The sequence below is a fragment of the Pseudopodoces humilis genome, chromosome 31 (genome assembly GCF_049639895.1).
Source record: "Pseudopodoces humilis isolate 2021_Gansu_Grassland_sample_001 chromosome 31, ASM4963989v1, whole genome shotgun sequence".
NCBI lineage: Eukaryota > Metazoa > Chordata > Aves > Passeriformes > Paridae > Pseudopodoces > Pseudopodoces humilis.
The window spans coordinates 1,781,469-1,794,736 of NC_142230.1; the positions used below are offsets into that span (position 1 = coordinate 1,781,469).

General features: G+C 52.7%; 2 protein-coding genes across 2 annotated transcripts in view; one reads left to right on the forward strand and one right to left on the reverse strand.

The window, feature by feature from the left end:
* Positions 1 to 2,788: 2,788 nt before the first annotated feature.
* TMEM79 (transmembrane protein 79) lies at positions 2,789 to 5,688 on the reverse strand. Its single transcript, XM_005532299.3, has 4 exons — positions 5,577 to 5,688; positions 3,934 to 4,751; positions 3,521 to 3,734; positions 2,789 to 3,300 (listed from the first exon to the last, which is right to left on the reverse strand). The coding sequence occupies exons 2-4, from the start codon at positions 4,652 to 4,654 to the stop codon at positions 3,096 to 3,098; spliced, it is 1,140 nt and encodes a 379-aa protein (XP_005532356.1). The 5' UTR covers positions 4,655 to 4,751; positions 5,577 to 5,688; the 3' UTR covers positions 2,789 to 3,095.
* Positions 5,689 to 6,613: 925 nt separating this feature from the next.
* Positions 6,614 to 13,268, forward strand: part of SMG5 (SMG5 nonsense mediated mRNA decay factor) — a 28,044-nt gene continuing 21,389 nt past the window's right edge. Inside the window, exons 1-4 of the mRNA XM_014260908.2 lie at positions 6,614 to 6,736; positions 10,174 to 10,272; positions 10,882 to 11,005; positions 11,641 to 11,797. Of these exons, the coding sequence (XP_014116383.2) occupies positions 6,660 to 6,736; positions 10,174 to 10,272; positions 10,882 to 11,005; positions 11,641 to 11,797 (457 nt within the window). The 5' untranslated portion in view covers positions 6,614 to 6,659. The remainder of the gene's footprint in view (positions 6,737 to 10,173; positions 10,273 to 10,881; positions 11,006 to 11,640; positions 11,798 to 13,268) is intronic.

The window sequence follows — 13,268 nt, forward strand, 5'->3', positions numbered from 1 at the left end:
ATCCAACCTGCCCTTGAACACTCCCAGGGATGGGGTAGTCACAACTGCTCTGGGCCATCTGTGCCAGGGCCTCACCAGTCTCACAAGGAAAAATTTTTCCCCAATATCCTTGTATTGGTTTTGCCAACCTGGTTTTTGGCAGGAGGGGGTCCACAGAGGGGGCTTCTAGGAGAAGCTGCTGGAAGCTTCCACCATGTCTGGCAGAGCCAATGGCTGATGGCTCTGAAGATGGACAATGCGGCTGGCCAAACTGGACCAATGAAAGAGGTTGGTAACGCATCTGTGGTGACATATTTAAGAAGTAAAAACAAAGTCACAGATTTTTTTCTCTTAGAGAGAAGGAGGAGGAGAGAACATTTGAGGGAAAGCAATATGGCAACACCAAGGTGAGTGGAGAAGGAGGGGGAGGAGGTACTCTGTTGGAGATTCTCACAAATGGGACAGGACTGCTGGGTGACACATCACATACTTTTATTTTGGGCACCAGTCTCAGCTACAGACACAGGAGATAGCACAAGCTCATGTCCCCACAAGCAGCGAAAGATTTCTTTGTTACAGAACATTTTATAAGTTTTTCAGCCAATAGCATATGGCTGAGCTTACAGACAATTGTTCCATCCAATCACTAGAAACACATGTACACCTTCAAACAATGCTTGTTTGCTGTCTATTAACAATACACAATACTCTGTTATTAAGCTTAAAACCTTCTACTATCTTGGTAAGCATATTTTTCTGCAGTCTTAAAGTCTATCTTAGCCAAGCCTAAAAACTCAACTATTGTTTCATGTCCTGCATATTGTATTATTGTATCTTCCTTATTTTCAGGCTTTGCAGCTGCAGTCAGCTCTAAGTTCTCTACTTTTTCTTTTCTGAGGCCTGTTTTCACAGCTTCTGAAAATGAAGCTGAGATTCCTCTGAGGGCCATGGTGAAGACCATGGTGAAGCAGCTCTGCCCCTGCAGCCCACGGGGATCCACAGGGGATGCAGAGATCCGTGCACAGCCTGTGGGGATCCATGGGGAATGCAGAGATCCACCCGCAGCCCGTGGCAGAGGTGCCCATGCCAGAGCAGGTGGATGCTCGTAGGAGGCAGTGATCCAGTGGAAGACCTGGAGGAGAGAAGTCCCTTGCTTCCAGGCTGGAGCAGCCTGTCCGTGGAGGACTGCACCCCGTGGAAAGACCCAGCTCACAGTGGTTTTGGGAGGACTGTCTGCCCATGGGAGGAATTCACACTGCAGCAGGTATGGTATGGCTGCTGCTTGTGAGAGTGGACTCATGCCAGAGAAGTTCCTGGAGAACTGTCTCCCGTGGGAGGGACCCCACAATCTCACAGGGGAAGGACTCCTCTCCCAGAGCAGCAGAAGAAAATCTTGGTGATGAACTGACCTAAAAACCTCCATGCCCTGGTTCCCTGCACAGACCGGGGACTTCTCCTCAGGAATGCTGGGGGGGCACTGGGAGAGAGGTCAGTGGCACAGGGGGTCTGACGGCTCCCTGTGTTGCCTGAGCTGCCCACTCGGCCACCAAGTCAGCCCAGAACAACGCAGGAAGCATTAGGGCAGCTGTGGTTTTCCCGGTTTGGAGGGAGGCAACAACGGAAAGTGGCGTGAAATTGGCGCCTGGCTGGGATGAAGGGGGTCAGGATGCCCAGTGTGACCAGGGCCTCCTGTAACACCCCAGAACTTTTCAGCCCCACATTAAAAATGCTGGAAGATTTCTGTACAATCCGAATCTATCAGCTTTCATCTGGGAAAGATTTTGGGAAAGATTTCACCCCTTTTCCATCAGGCTCACGCGGCCCGTGAGCCCCCAGCCCGGCCCGGCCGCCATTACCACACGGAGGAGTCCGAGACCGCGCCACAGCGCCCCCTGCCGGCCGCGCCCGGAACCGCCCGGAACCGCCCGGAACGGGAAGCGCTTCAAGGGCGGGAAGATTCCGTCGGGATTTCGGGTTTTCCTTGCTGCTGCTGCCGTTGTTGTTGTTTGTTTGCATTGTTATACATACACACACGCTAGTAAAGAAGTGCTACTCCTTTTCCCATATCTTTACCTGAAAGCCCTTTCATTTCAGAGTTATAATTATTTGGAGAGGTCACGTTTTCCATTCCAGGGGAGGTTCCTGCCTTCCCTGGCAGACACCTGTCTTTCAAACCAAGACACCTTCCCTGACACACCTTGGCAGACACTTTCCCAAGACACCTTCATTCCAGTCCCTCAAGTCCTTGGCTCCCATTCTCTGGTTTGGGTGGGCTGTTCTTTTGATACAGCATGGCAGGATGGGACACCTGGCAGATCTGAAGCTGGAGTGGCTTTTCCTAGATTGGGTGGATTTTTAACTGCTTTGGGTTATGATTGAGAACTGAGGCCATCAGACATGCGACTCCCAGGGGTCTGTTCATACCTGCAGAATGAGGGGCTCAGCACCCATCCTGGGGAGGATTGGCCATCATTAGCCCCGGGCAGTGGCAAACCTGGTGCTGTATCACCCAACCCGGCTTCTCCCTGCATCCCTCCCCAGGAGGGCTTTCTCCCTCCTGTCCATCCAACTGGTTTGTGAACTGGGTGCTGAACCTCCACCAGGAGGAAGACAAGGGACAAACAGGGTGAGACTGGCTATGTAGGGACCCGGGAGCGGGATGCAGGGTTGGGAGAGGGACAGTCTGGGGGAAACATCTTTTCCCCTCTTGGAAAGATAATTTTGAGGCTGGATGATTGCATCCTGTAGGCGAAGCTCTGAGTCATTCTGTGGAGAATTTAACTCACCCTCTGCAAACCAGCCACAGAGCTGCTTGGTAAGGGCTTTATTGAGCAAAGTTGGCTCCAGCAGGAGGGGAAACAAATCCCACCCCATTCCTAGGGAACAGGGCTTGCTGTGTCTTGCTCTGGACCTTGTTCACCTTCCAGCAGGAGTCTCCTGGTGCAGAGGGTTTGCAGCCTGGTTCTGTGGGCCCAGCAAAACCTCACTGTGTCCAGGCAGGGAGCAGGAGCCCAGCTGGATCTGCCAGCATCTCTGTGCTGTCAAGACTCTTGAGGCAGGGCATTAAGCAGGGCTCCAAGCTCTTCAGATCCAGCTGCCCCATCTCCTGGCCTCCCTCACCCCCAGTGCCTGAGTTTGGCTCGGCTCTCCTTGGAGTGGCCCTCGGGTGTTGGTGCTGCCACAGACAGGAGGTTCTCGGGCTCCAGGACAAACATGCCATACAGGTTCCAGAGCAGCATGGCCAGGAGTGGCAGGAAGGTCATGCTGAAGCCAAAGGCACGGAAGGAGCGGCCAATGGTGTAGGACATCCAGAAAATCAACCTGGAGAAGGCAGAGGGTGCGGGCTCAGCCAAGGGTGATGCTATGGGGCTGGCACTCAGTGGTTCTGAGCAGCGAGGATTTCCCAGGTATGGCTGGTGTAGGAAGAGGAGCCCTTCCTGGCTCTGGTGAAGTGCTGCCAGAGTGGCAGCAAACTCCATGGGATGGTGTTTGCTGGCACTGACAGAGCCCAACAGCACCCTGGGGTGAAGGAGCCACTTACCGGGAGATGGCGAAGAGCCCTGTGAGCAGTGGGATGAGCTTGAGGAGCTCCTGTTGGAGGTAGGTGGCCAGCACAGCCATGTTGAAGAAGTAGAGGATGAAGAGGTGGACGGACTGAGAGACGTAAGTGCGGTGGATCTCCACCTCCCGGTGGAGCTCTCCAAAGGGCTCCAGGGCGGAGGAGCAGAGGCGGGAGATGCCGCTGACGATCATTCCTGAGGGACAGAGAGAGGGACCAAGTGGGTGCCCAGAGGAGCCACGGTGGGGTTTGGGGAGCACCAGGAGGAGAGAAAAACACCATCTGCTGCTCCTGGTGGGAGCAACAGAGCCAGAGCAAGCTCTGCTCTTGCAGCCCCAGGGCTAGTGCAGCCCAGAGAAGGAGCAAAATGCTCATACCCCAAGCCCATGGCTCACCCAGCACGATGGGGAAGGTGGCAAAGGCGGCACAACGCAATGTGTAGACCAGACGGGCACTGACGGTGGGCAGCAGTGGGGCGTCGAAGGGCAAGAAGATGTAGGCTCCATAGATGAGGCAAGGGCAGAGGAGCAGGGCCCCTGCCACTGATGCCACGGCCTTGAGATTATCAGTGCCACAATCCCTGGCGTATGGGCACTGCAGCCCCTCAGCTGGGGGCTTGGCCATGCGCCCCTCAAAGCTAAGTGGATCCCGGTAGCGTGAGGGGCTGAGGGGGAGGAAGACCTGCTTGTGGTGGAGAGTGCTGGGTCTGTCACTGGGGGGAACATGGTCTCCCCTGCCCTCCTCCTGAGGCCATGGGGTGGGTTGCTGTTTCTGCTTGAAGGGGCTCCGCTCGATGCACTGCGGGTCGATGGGCACAAAGATATGGGCTGCCATCACAGGCACCTGGGGGACTTCCTCATCTTCGGCCTCAACTGTGGGGCAGGTAGGAACAGCTTCCTTTGGGTCTTCATGGCCCCCCTCAGGACTCGAGCGCCTCTTCACCTCCACAAACTCTGGCTGGCCCTGGGCACTGTGCTGACACCGGTCCCATGGCAGGGTGGCATCAGGGTTCTCCAGGTGTTTGTCTGGGGCTGGTGGCACCTTGTCCAGGGCCATCTTCCCCAGCTCCAGCAGAGCCACCTCCTCAGGGGGCAGGACAGGGTCTGCAGCAGCCATGAGAGCATCCAGTTCCACACTGCTGGGGATGCGGCTAGGGGCTGGTAACACTCCTGCCTGCACTTGTGGTGCACTTTCTGTCCTTTCTGCTTTCACCCTGGACCAGGAGAAAGAAGACAGATAAATTTACATAAGAAATTAGAGGTCTGGGGTCATGAGCACAGCCCCAGTGATACAGTGGGAGCAAACTGGCACCCCTGGAGCCCTCACCACCCACCTGTCCTTGCACTAAGAGAGGAAAGCAGTGACTAGTGTCCCTGTGCTGTGGCCCCTGGCGACAGGGTCAGATACTGTCCTGGGCAGGGTGAACTCTGGAGGTACAGGTCTGGCTGCAAAATGGGGCAGCCTGGGAACTGCTTCCCCCCACTGAACAAACATCGTGGGGGTTCTGGCTGGGCATAGCCTGGATGATACAACTGGCTCCTCTACAGCTTTCTCCTGGGCCAAGACCAGCCAAGCCCTGGGGAGAGGTGACCTAGCTGCTTCTGGGAGCCCTGGCTACAGCTGGCATGGGCCAGGTTTGCTGCCTCTTGTCACTTGGCAAAAGGGGCTGCTGAGTGCCCTTCCATGGGGAGCAGGAGGTACAGGCAGAGCTCCCGCGTTGTTACCCTTTAGGGGAACCCTGTCTCTTGGCCCATTCTGGGTGTTTCGCCTGTCTCCTGCAATGAACATCGCTCCTTCACTCTTCTCACCACATTCATCTCTGCACTCTCACAGGGAGCCTTAGCCTGGTCACAGGTGTGGGGAAACTGAGGCACGGAGCCGCTGAGGGCTTCCTCCGAGATACACACACGGAAGTAGGGCTGAAAGAGCTTCCCAGGCCTCCCGCACCTCCAACGCCCGGCTCCCGGACCCCAGTCCCGCTACCAGCCCGCAGCCCCGCTTCCCCCGCGGCACCAGCTCCCCTCGCTGCAGCACTCACTCGGGCACAGGCGGGGGAACATGGGGGCCACGGGACAGCTCTGCCGGCACCCTGCGGGATTCCGGCGCCCTCCCGGCCGCCTCTCCGCCTCAAACCTGCCGAACCAGCTCAGGTGGGGCGGGCAGAGGGGCGGACCCTGCGCCCCTCCCAGCCCGGGCCGTGGGCCCGCGGGGTCCCTTGGTGGGCAGGGCTGGCGGGGGGGACACGGCGAGCCCCGGAGCTGCGTCCCAGGGCAGGCAGGGACTCTCGGGGTCCCTGTCCGAGTCCTTCTGGGTGTGCTGACTTAAAGAGCTCTCTAAACACACACTCAGTTTAGACAGGAGACAGACAAGTTAGTCCTTGTTTGTTCGGCGAGGGTGCGAGGTGGAGATTTCCACAAATCAAGCGCACCAAGGGTAACATGAAATTACATGTTTTTTTCAGTAAAATGTACATAAATCCGTCTAATACATATTCCCCGCCCACCTAATGAATATTTATGTCGCATAACCTTTTGAAATAAATCTTTTTATTTGAGCAACTTTTATTACAGAAGTTATGTGACGGCATAGTTATGTTTACAAAAGGTGAGAAAATTCAGCCTGAAGAAAATAATTCAGCTTGAAGACACCACTGGGGGAGCCGGGGCCCCACAGGACCGGCCAGGATGTCTGGCCGGTCCATCGGGACCCCCGGCACGGCGGGATCTCAGAGCGAGGAGGGATTTCTGCGCCGTTCCCCCCGCTTCCACAGCCACGGCGGGACTCTGGTCGAGCCCTCGATCCAGGCAGAAGGACTCCGGGCCGCCGGGTCGGCCGCTCCCGCCGGGCCCGCACTGGGACTCGGCTCCGGCCGATGGACGCCGCCGCCGCCGCCATGTTGCCAGCACTAACTGCGGGCCTGTCGCGCGGCTTGGCTCTCGCGAGGCGAGGTCGCCCCCGCCGTCGCTCTACCCGCCCGGCGCGGCGCAGCCGCGGGAAATCTCGCGAGAGCAGCGAGGGACAGGGGCCAGCCATGGCGGCCGAGCGGGCCCGGGGGCGGCGGCGGCGGCGGCGCGGGCGGTGCTGAGGGGCCGCGGGGCCGGCCGGGCCCGCCACGGGCGCCATGAGCCAGAGTGGCGGGGCCGCCGGCGAGAGCGGCGAGCCGGAGGCCAAGGTGCTGCACACCAAGCGGCTGTACCGGTGAGCAGAGGGGACGGAGTGGCCGAGAAGGGGAGGGGGCTAGGGAACACCGGAGGGAGCCGGTGTCGGCAAGGGGCCGGGGCGGCTCCAGATGAGGCTGGGGAGGGCCAGCGCGGAGGGGGCCGGGAGGTTACTCAGGGCCACGGGGAAAAGTCTGCGGAGGGAGGGTAACAGGGGGTGCCCGAGGAGAGAAGAGGGAGAATGGGGCTGGGCAGGGTCCGGCGGGGACTGGGGGTGTTGGGAGGGAAGGGGATTGGGGCGAGGGAGGTTGGGCGAGATTGGAGAGGACCAGGGTGAAGGGGTTGCCGGGGTATAGGGAAGATAGAGGGAAAGGAGATGGGGGAGCTGTCAGGGAAGGATTCGGGGGACTGGGGAAGGAGATGGCGGAATCGAGGTAATAAGGATTAACGGGGTGGGGGGGGGGGTCCCCTCTTGAATCCAGGGGAGACTGGGGGAACGAGGGCAAAGGGGGTCGGAGGGATGTTCATAGAAGATGGGGAAAGGAGATGATGGAATTTTGGGAAGATTGAAGGGAAGAAGTTGTGGAGGAATCCAGGGAAAGGATGCAGTGCAAAGGGAGAGGACAAGGAAGAGGTTTAGGGAAGAGCGGGAAAAGGGAATGTGGAAAAGGGAGTTGTATGAAATCCAGAGGGGATAAGCGACACATAGAGGGGTAGCATTGGGGAAAAGGAATCTGGTGGCTCCAGGGCAGATAAATCAGACCAAGGGATGGTGGGGGAAGGAGCTGTGGGAGATCCAAGCAAGATGGGAGAATGGAGAGACGGAGGAAGGAGATAGGTGTGAGAGTAAGAAGAGGGTCAGGGGTAAGGGGACACCCATGGTGATGAGTAAGGACATGGGAGATGGAAATAGGAGTTCTGTGGGATTCAGGAATGATGATGGAGGCTGAGCGGAAAGGGGTTGTTGGGATACAATGGGATAAGGGTGAGATGTGGGGTCGTCCAGGTATAGTGGGTTAGGAGAGTGTGTCCCTGGCTTTGGCAGTAGGCAGGGATTACATGAGAAGTGCTGGAGAAGAGGATGTGATGAGCAGGAATGTGAGCCGGGGCACTTTGCTGTTATGTGGAGGTCAGGACAGCTCCAGCTGCAGATCTTTCCAGTTAAGCACTCCTTGGGACTCTGGTCCTACATTTCCACACCATACATTGGAAATGGCATCAGAGAACAGGACTGGGGCGCTCCTGCTGCCCTTGGTGATCTCAGGCTCCCTCTGCTCCGCTCATGACTTGTTTTGTGAGGACAGTCCAGAAATTGTTTGTTTCTGGCTCAGGTTCCCTGTCAGTGCAACAGATCCACAGGAGTTTCAGCAGAAGCTCTGGGTCTCAAACATGAGCAAAGTGATGGAGACAAGAGATTAATTTTACATGGGAGTCCATTTCTCTTTGTCTTGGTGACAGTGGCTGTGTTCTTTCACCTCGTGGGACCTCACTGCCCTCCTCTACAGCAGGGCAGGGCTTTGCCTCCTGCTTGGGCCACTGGCAGGATCTGTCCCCAGGAATCCCCACCAGTAACTGCAGGTTTGGGTGGTGGTTATTTCTTTGTTTCCATAATGTGCTTGGTGCAAGCATGTTCCTGCACTTTGGAGATTCAGGGGATTGCTTTTCTTGGTGCGAGGTCAGAAGTGAGACTCAGTGGCTTGATGTGCTGGAGGTATGGGCTGCATGGTCCTACCTGGAGCACCTCGGGCTGTGGAGCTCTGTGTCTGCTGCCATGCTGAGACACCTGCAGTGATCTTAACCATGTCAGCTGCAGGCTGTGCTGGAGCAGCAGAGTGCTGTGCCTACCTAAGGAGTGCGGGACAGTGCTGGAGAGGACGTGCAGGATGACTGTGCTTCTGCCTGCAAACCAGAACATGTTTCATTGAAACCATCCTTGTCATGGTTCAAGACCTCTTCTGCTTTGTTTTCCTGGTGCTCAGCTCATCTGTCAAGTGGAACCTCACATTCTGCTGCAGCCAGCAAGAGAACGGCCCGTGGCCAGATGAGGGATTGTCATCCTGGCAAAGGAGGGGTTGTTTTCTGTTTGAATTTGTATATAATATGTATATTATATATTATTATATAATATATATATTATGTATAATATGTATATATATGTATATTTGAATAAGGCATGTGATTGCTCTAGAGCATTTTTACAGCAGAAAAAGAACCACCCCCCTCCTGCAGGGACAGCTCTTCTTTATCTGGGAGAAAGCATTGTGATTTTAGCATGGGATTTATAGTACCTGCAGTGGCCGTAGATTTCCATCTCTGTAGCTGATAGTTCTCTGAAGTCACTTGGCATTGACAAGTTCCCACCTTAACAGTCTCCTGTCAGTTCTCTGTTTCAGCCTGAAGTGGGGTTGCATGAAGTGCCCTCCAAGCAGCCTGTTGTGTGGTGACTGTGGTCTCTGAGAACTCATGACTGTCACACTAAGTGGCAGGCACCTTTGAGTCACAGATGCATGAGTGTCACAGTCCCAGCTCTAAACTGTGATCCCATGGTATCAGCGTTATGGTTGATGGTTATTGTGCTTTATCGAGCTGTCCCTGAGCTATTGATGAGGTTCAGCACTAATGATGCTGAAAGTCCCTGGGTTGGTTTCACTGCAGCGTTCAGAATTGTGGTGTGATTTGTTCACAGCTACACACTTTTGAGTGCTTGAAATTTACACACAGTGTTGGGATCCTTCCTCCAGGAGGAGGGTCTTGGGCAATGATTCACCAAGTACTTTTTTGCATAGCTCAGAGGTTTGGAGGTCACTTGCTCTGTCTTTTGGGTGGCTTTCAGGGGAGGAAACCTTGGAAAAAATTTCCTCTTTCAGTCTGGGTTTGAATATCTGTTATCCGTCACTGAGGGAACTTCAGGAGTTTAACCAGTGAATCTCTGTCGTAAAGATGGGAAGTTTTGGCAAATGAGAGACTTGTGTTGCCTTCTTTCGTAGGCAGGTTGGTAAGGAAACCGGAATTGGTGGAGGTTTGATTCTTACAGCATTAAAACTTACTCCATCAAAACAGTAGCTGTTAGAATTCAATCCATTTTTTAAATAACAGCATTTAAGACATTTAAATTAATCTGAGTGTAGGTATAGCAGGTTTAATTGCTGAGGTTGCCAGTGTGTCCAGAGACATTTCTGATTTTGTGACTGTAGAAATAATAGACATATTTGATCAGACAGGCAGTGGTAAGTGATGATTAAACCACTGTTCTGCATAAAAATGCCTATAATGTGTGTGACTCTGCTTTTTTCTGCATTCCATAACCTTCTTCAAATAGAGTGCAAAAAGGAGATCAGTGACTGGTGTAGTGGTACAGGGCAGTGTGCTGACAGTGGAACTAAATAGGCCAGTGTGATTCTTTGCAGACACCTCTGATCTTCAGTGGTCCAAGGTGACCTGCTATCCTGAAACTCTTGGTTCTGTGTTCTCATGCAGGGCAGTGGTTGAGGCTGTGCACCGGCTGGATCTCATCCTTGGCAATAAGGCAGCTTATCAGGACGTGTTCAAGCCAGAGAACATCAGCTTGAGGAACAAGTAAGTTGGGCAGCATGTTTGTGCTTTGGTTTGTTTGGCTGGGGAAAATCCATGTGAAGCAACACGTGGAGCTTTTGAATCTGCAGTTTTAATGTTTATTTGGTTTGTAGTGCACCTGTTGACCTGGGATCCTTCCAGGTTTTGGAAGCAGAGGCTGAATTTGAGGCCTGTATTTGAGCAGCACAGTCAATTTCTGGAGGCTTTCCTGGATGTCACTGATACAAATAAATTGTCTTTGTGTTGGCCAGTTCCTTCCTTGTAGGGAAAATTGTGGGGCAGAAATTTCTTACAAGTGTGTAAATCTCTTATCAGGTTTTGGGATTGCTGAGCAAGGATTATTATTCTTAACTAGTTTTTTAAGCTGTGAAGCCAATTCTTGTCATTACTGCACTTCAGGAAGTCACTGATGGCCAGCTGAGCCCAGAGGGCACTGGTTTAAGTGTGTGGCTTTTCCTGGTGGTCTTTCATGGGTGTGATCCAGGCTGTGCCATCACCAGATGGCCTGGCTCAGCCATTGTAATGAATTCAGATTTTCCTCCTCTGTGCTTTAGTGGCAGCTGTGTTGGAGGCTGCAGCAGCTCACAGAGAATGCTTTGCTCTCTGTTCCAGGCTGCGGGAGCTGTGTGTGAAGCTGATGTTCCTGCATCCAGTGGATTATGGAAGAAAAGCAGAAGAACTGCTCTGGAGAAAGGTTTACTATGAAGTTATCCAGCTCATTAAAACAAATAAAAAGGCAGGTATCTATGGTTCTGGTATGAGAAGGCCTCTAGCTGTGCAGTGGATGAGGCAAAGTTTAAAGCTTCATTTGCTTGGAGAAGCTGTGGTCTGAGCCCAGGGTGGGAAGCTGGGCATTCTCAAATTCCTATGCAGCTACCCTGTGCCTTTGTCTGGCAGTGGGCAGGTAAGTACTAAAGATGCTGTTGAGAGACCTGCCATTGCAGAAGGCATTTCAACAAAATTTGCTTATTTTTTGTGTTCCCCTCTTCATAAGACAGATCTCTCCAGGTAGAGTGATTGCTTTAAGAGGCTTTATCAATGCTGATTGTTTTTATAAGAGCTGATCACTTGAAGGTCCTCAGTGCTCTCTGATGCCATGAGCTCTCCTGGCTTTCCAGGGGTCTGGGTGCATTTAAGGTGCTCTAACCATATACTTTGATTTTATTTATTTGTTTTTTGCAAGTATTTCTCCTTGATGTTGACTCTTAGGAAATACCACTAGAAGGAACACTGTTGAGCAGGAGGAGGAACAGAGCTGTGCAAAACTAACAGCAGAGCTACCACGGTCTCGCTTCACACTCAGTACAGCTTGGGTACCCAGCCTAAACTGTGTCCCATGCTGCATTAACGTGCTCCTTTTCCTTCTCCCAGCACATCCACAGCCGCAGCACCCTGGAGTGCGCATACCGCACTCACCTGGTGGCTGGCATAGGATTTTACCAGCACCTTCTGCTCTACATCCAGTCTCACTATCAGCTGGAGTTGCAGTGTTGCATCGACTGGACACACGTAACGGACCCACTCATAGGTTTGTGCACAAGGTGTTTGGTTCACGGGCAAGGCTGAATCCCCCACAGGTGACTTCCCCTTGTACTAGTCTGTCTTTGTTTCAGCATTCAAGGGAATTTTTTTTTCCTGATTTTTTTTATATTATTTTTTATTTTTTAATAATGCTAAATTAGGGAAGAAAGAAGAGTTTTTAATAGGAAGAAAACAATGTGAGAAAATTCTTTAGTAAAAGTGTTTGGTGATGGAAGAGCACTGCTGGCTGTATAGAATGTTTTTAAAAGCTTAGTTAAAGCAGACGGGGAATAGGTTCTTGAAACCAACAGATTTCTGTCTGTACATCCTTTTCACTAGATGTAAGACACTGTTTTTGGTGCCTCTTCTATCTGTGCTCTCTTCACTGCATGATTTAAAACGGATTTTGAATCCTGGACTGAGAGCACAGGAAGGCTCTGTAGTTCATGTTAGCTGGCCTGTGTGACTTCTGCATGCCTTAGGTGCAGGGAAATCTGAGGTACTGTACCTGTTAGGGGAGGAAAATAAGAGTATTTACAGTGCCTGAAACAGACTGCCTGTGCATTCACATCCTAGATTGTCTTGTCTGTACTCATTTGCCTAGGGTTGTACTCAGTGGCCAACATGTTTGTGTTGTCGGGGGTGTCCAGGTGAGAAATGGAGCCTCTGTTTTGTGAGCTGTATTAGCAAGGGTTTAACTGGTGTGCTTAAAGCTGGCAGGGGACGGGACAACCACACCTGGCTAAGGGAAGTTAGTGTGCCTTTAGCAAAAGAAGGTTTTACTTGCTGGGATCCTACTCTTAGTTCTGAGAAATTATGGTATCACTGTTGGTTTCAAAACGTTGGCTTTAAAAGGCAGATGTTCTTGGCAACTGTTGCTTTTGGAAATGTATCTCAGTATTGCAGAATTATCAACATGTACATTCCAGGTGGGTTTATACCCTGAGGGGTGATTGCATATGAAAGGCTTTTCATTTAAAAGGATGCTGCAGGTGAGCATGTAACTGGAGAGTAGAGATGTAACTTCTGCCTATCCAGAAAGATGGATCTGAAAGGATCTCATATAAGATGGGGGTGGACACAGATTGATGGTTATATGAATGGGAGCAAGAGGATTTAAGGCTGTTTATTGGTACAATGTGGCTTGTACAATGCCTATTGGTAAGTGGGAACAGCTACTCACTGGTCACTGCAGCCTCTAGATTTCATGTCCACCCTTTTAGCCTCAGCCAGGAGGGAAGCAGAGTGCAGACTGGGTTGGTCTTCAAAATCTTCTTTGGGATTCCTGCTTGAGGGAACTTTCTCCTCCAGAAGGTGTGAGTCTTTGGCAGTAGGAAGACTGAAGCCAGCCTGAGTCCATGATGCTGGTGGCCCAGCAGCAGCGAACGCTCCCTGGAGGGAGTATGCCTTTGCCTCCTGGTCTCTGGCTGAACTGTGGCCCTGCTGGCTGAGGAGGAGGTGGGATGTGGTCTTCCCAG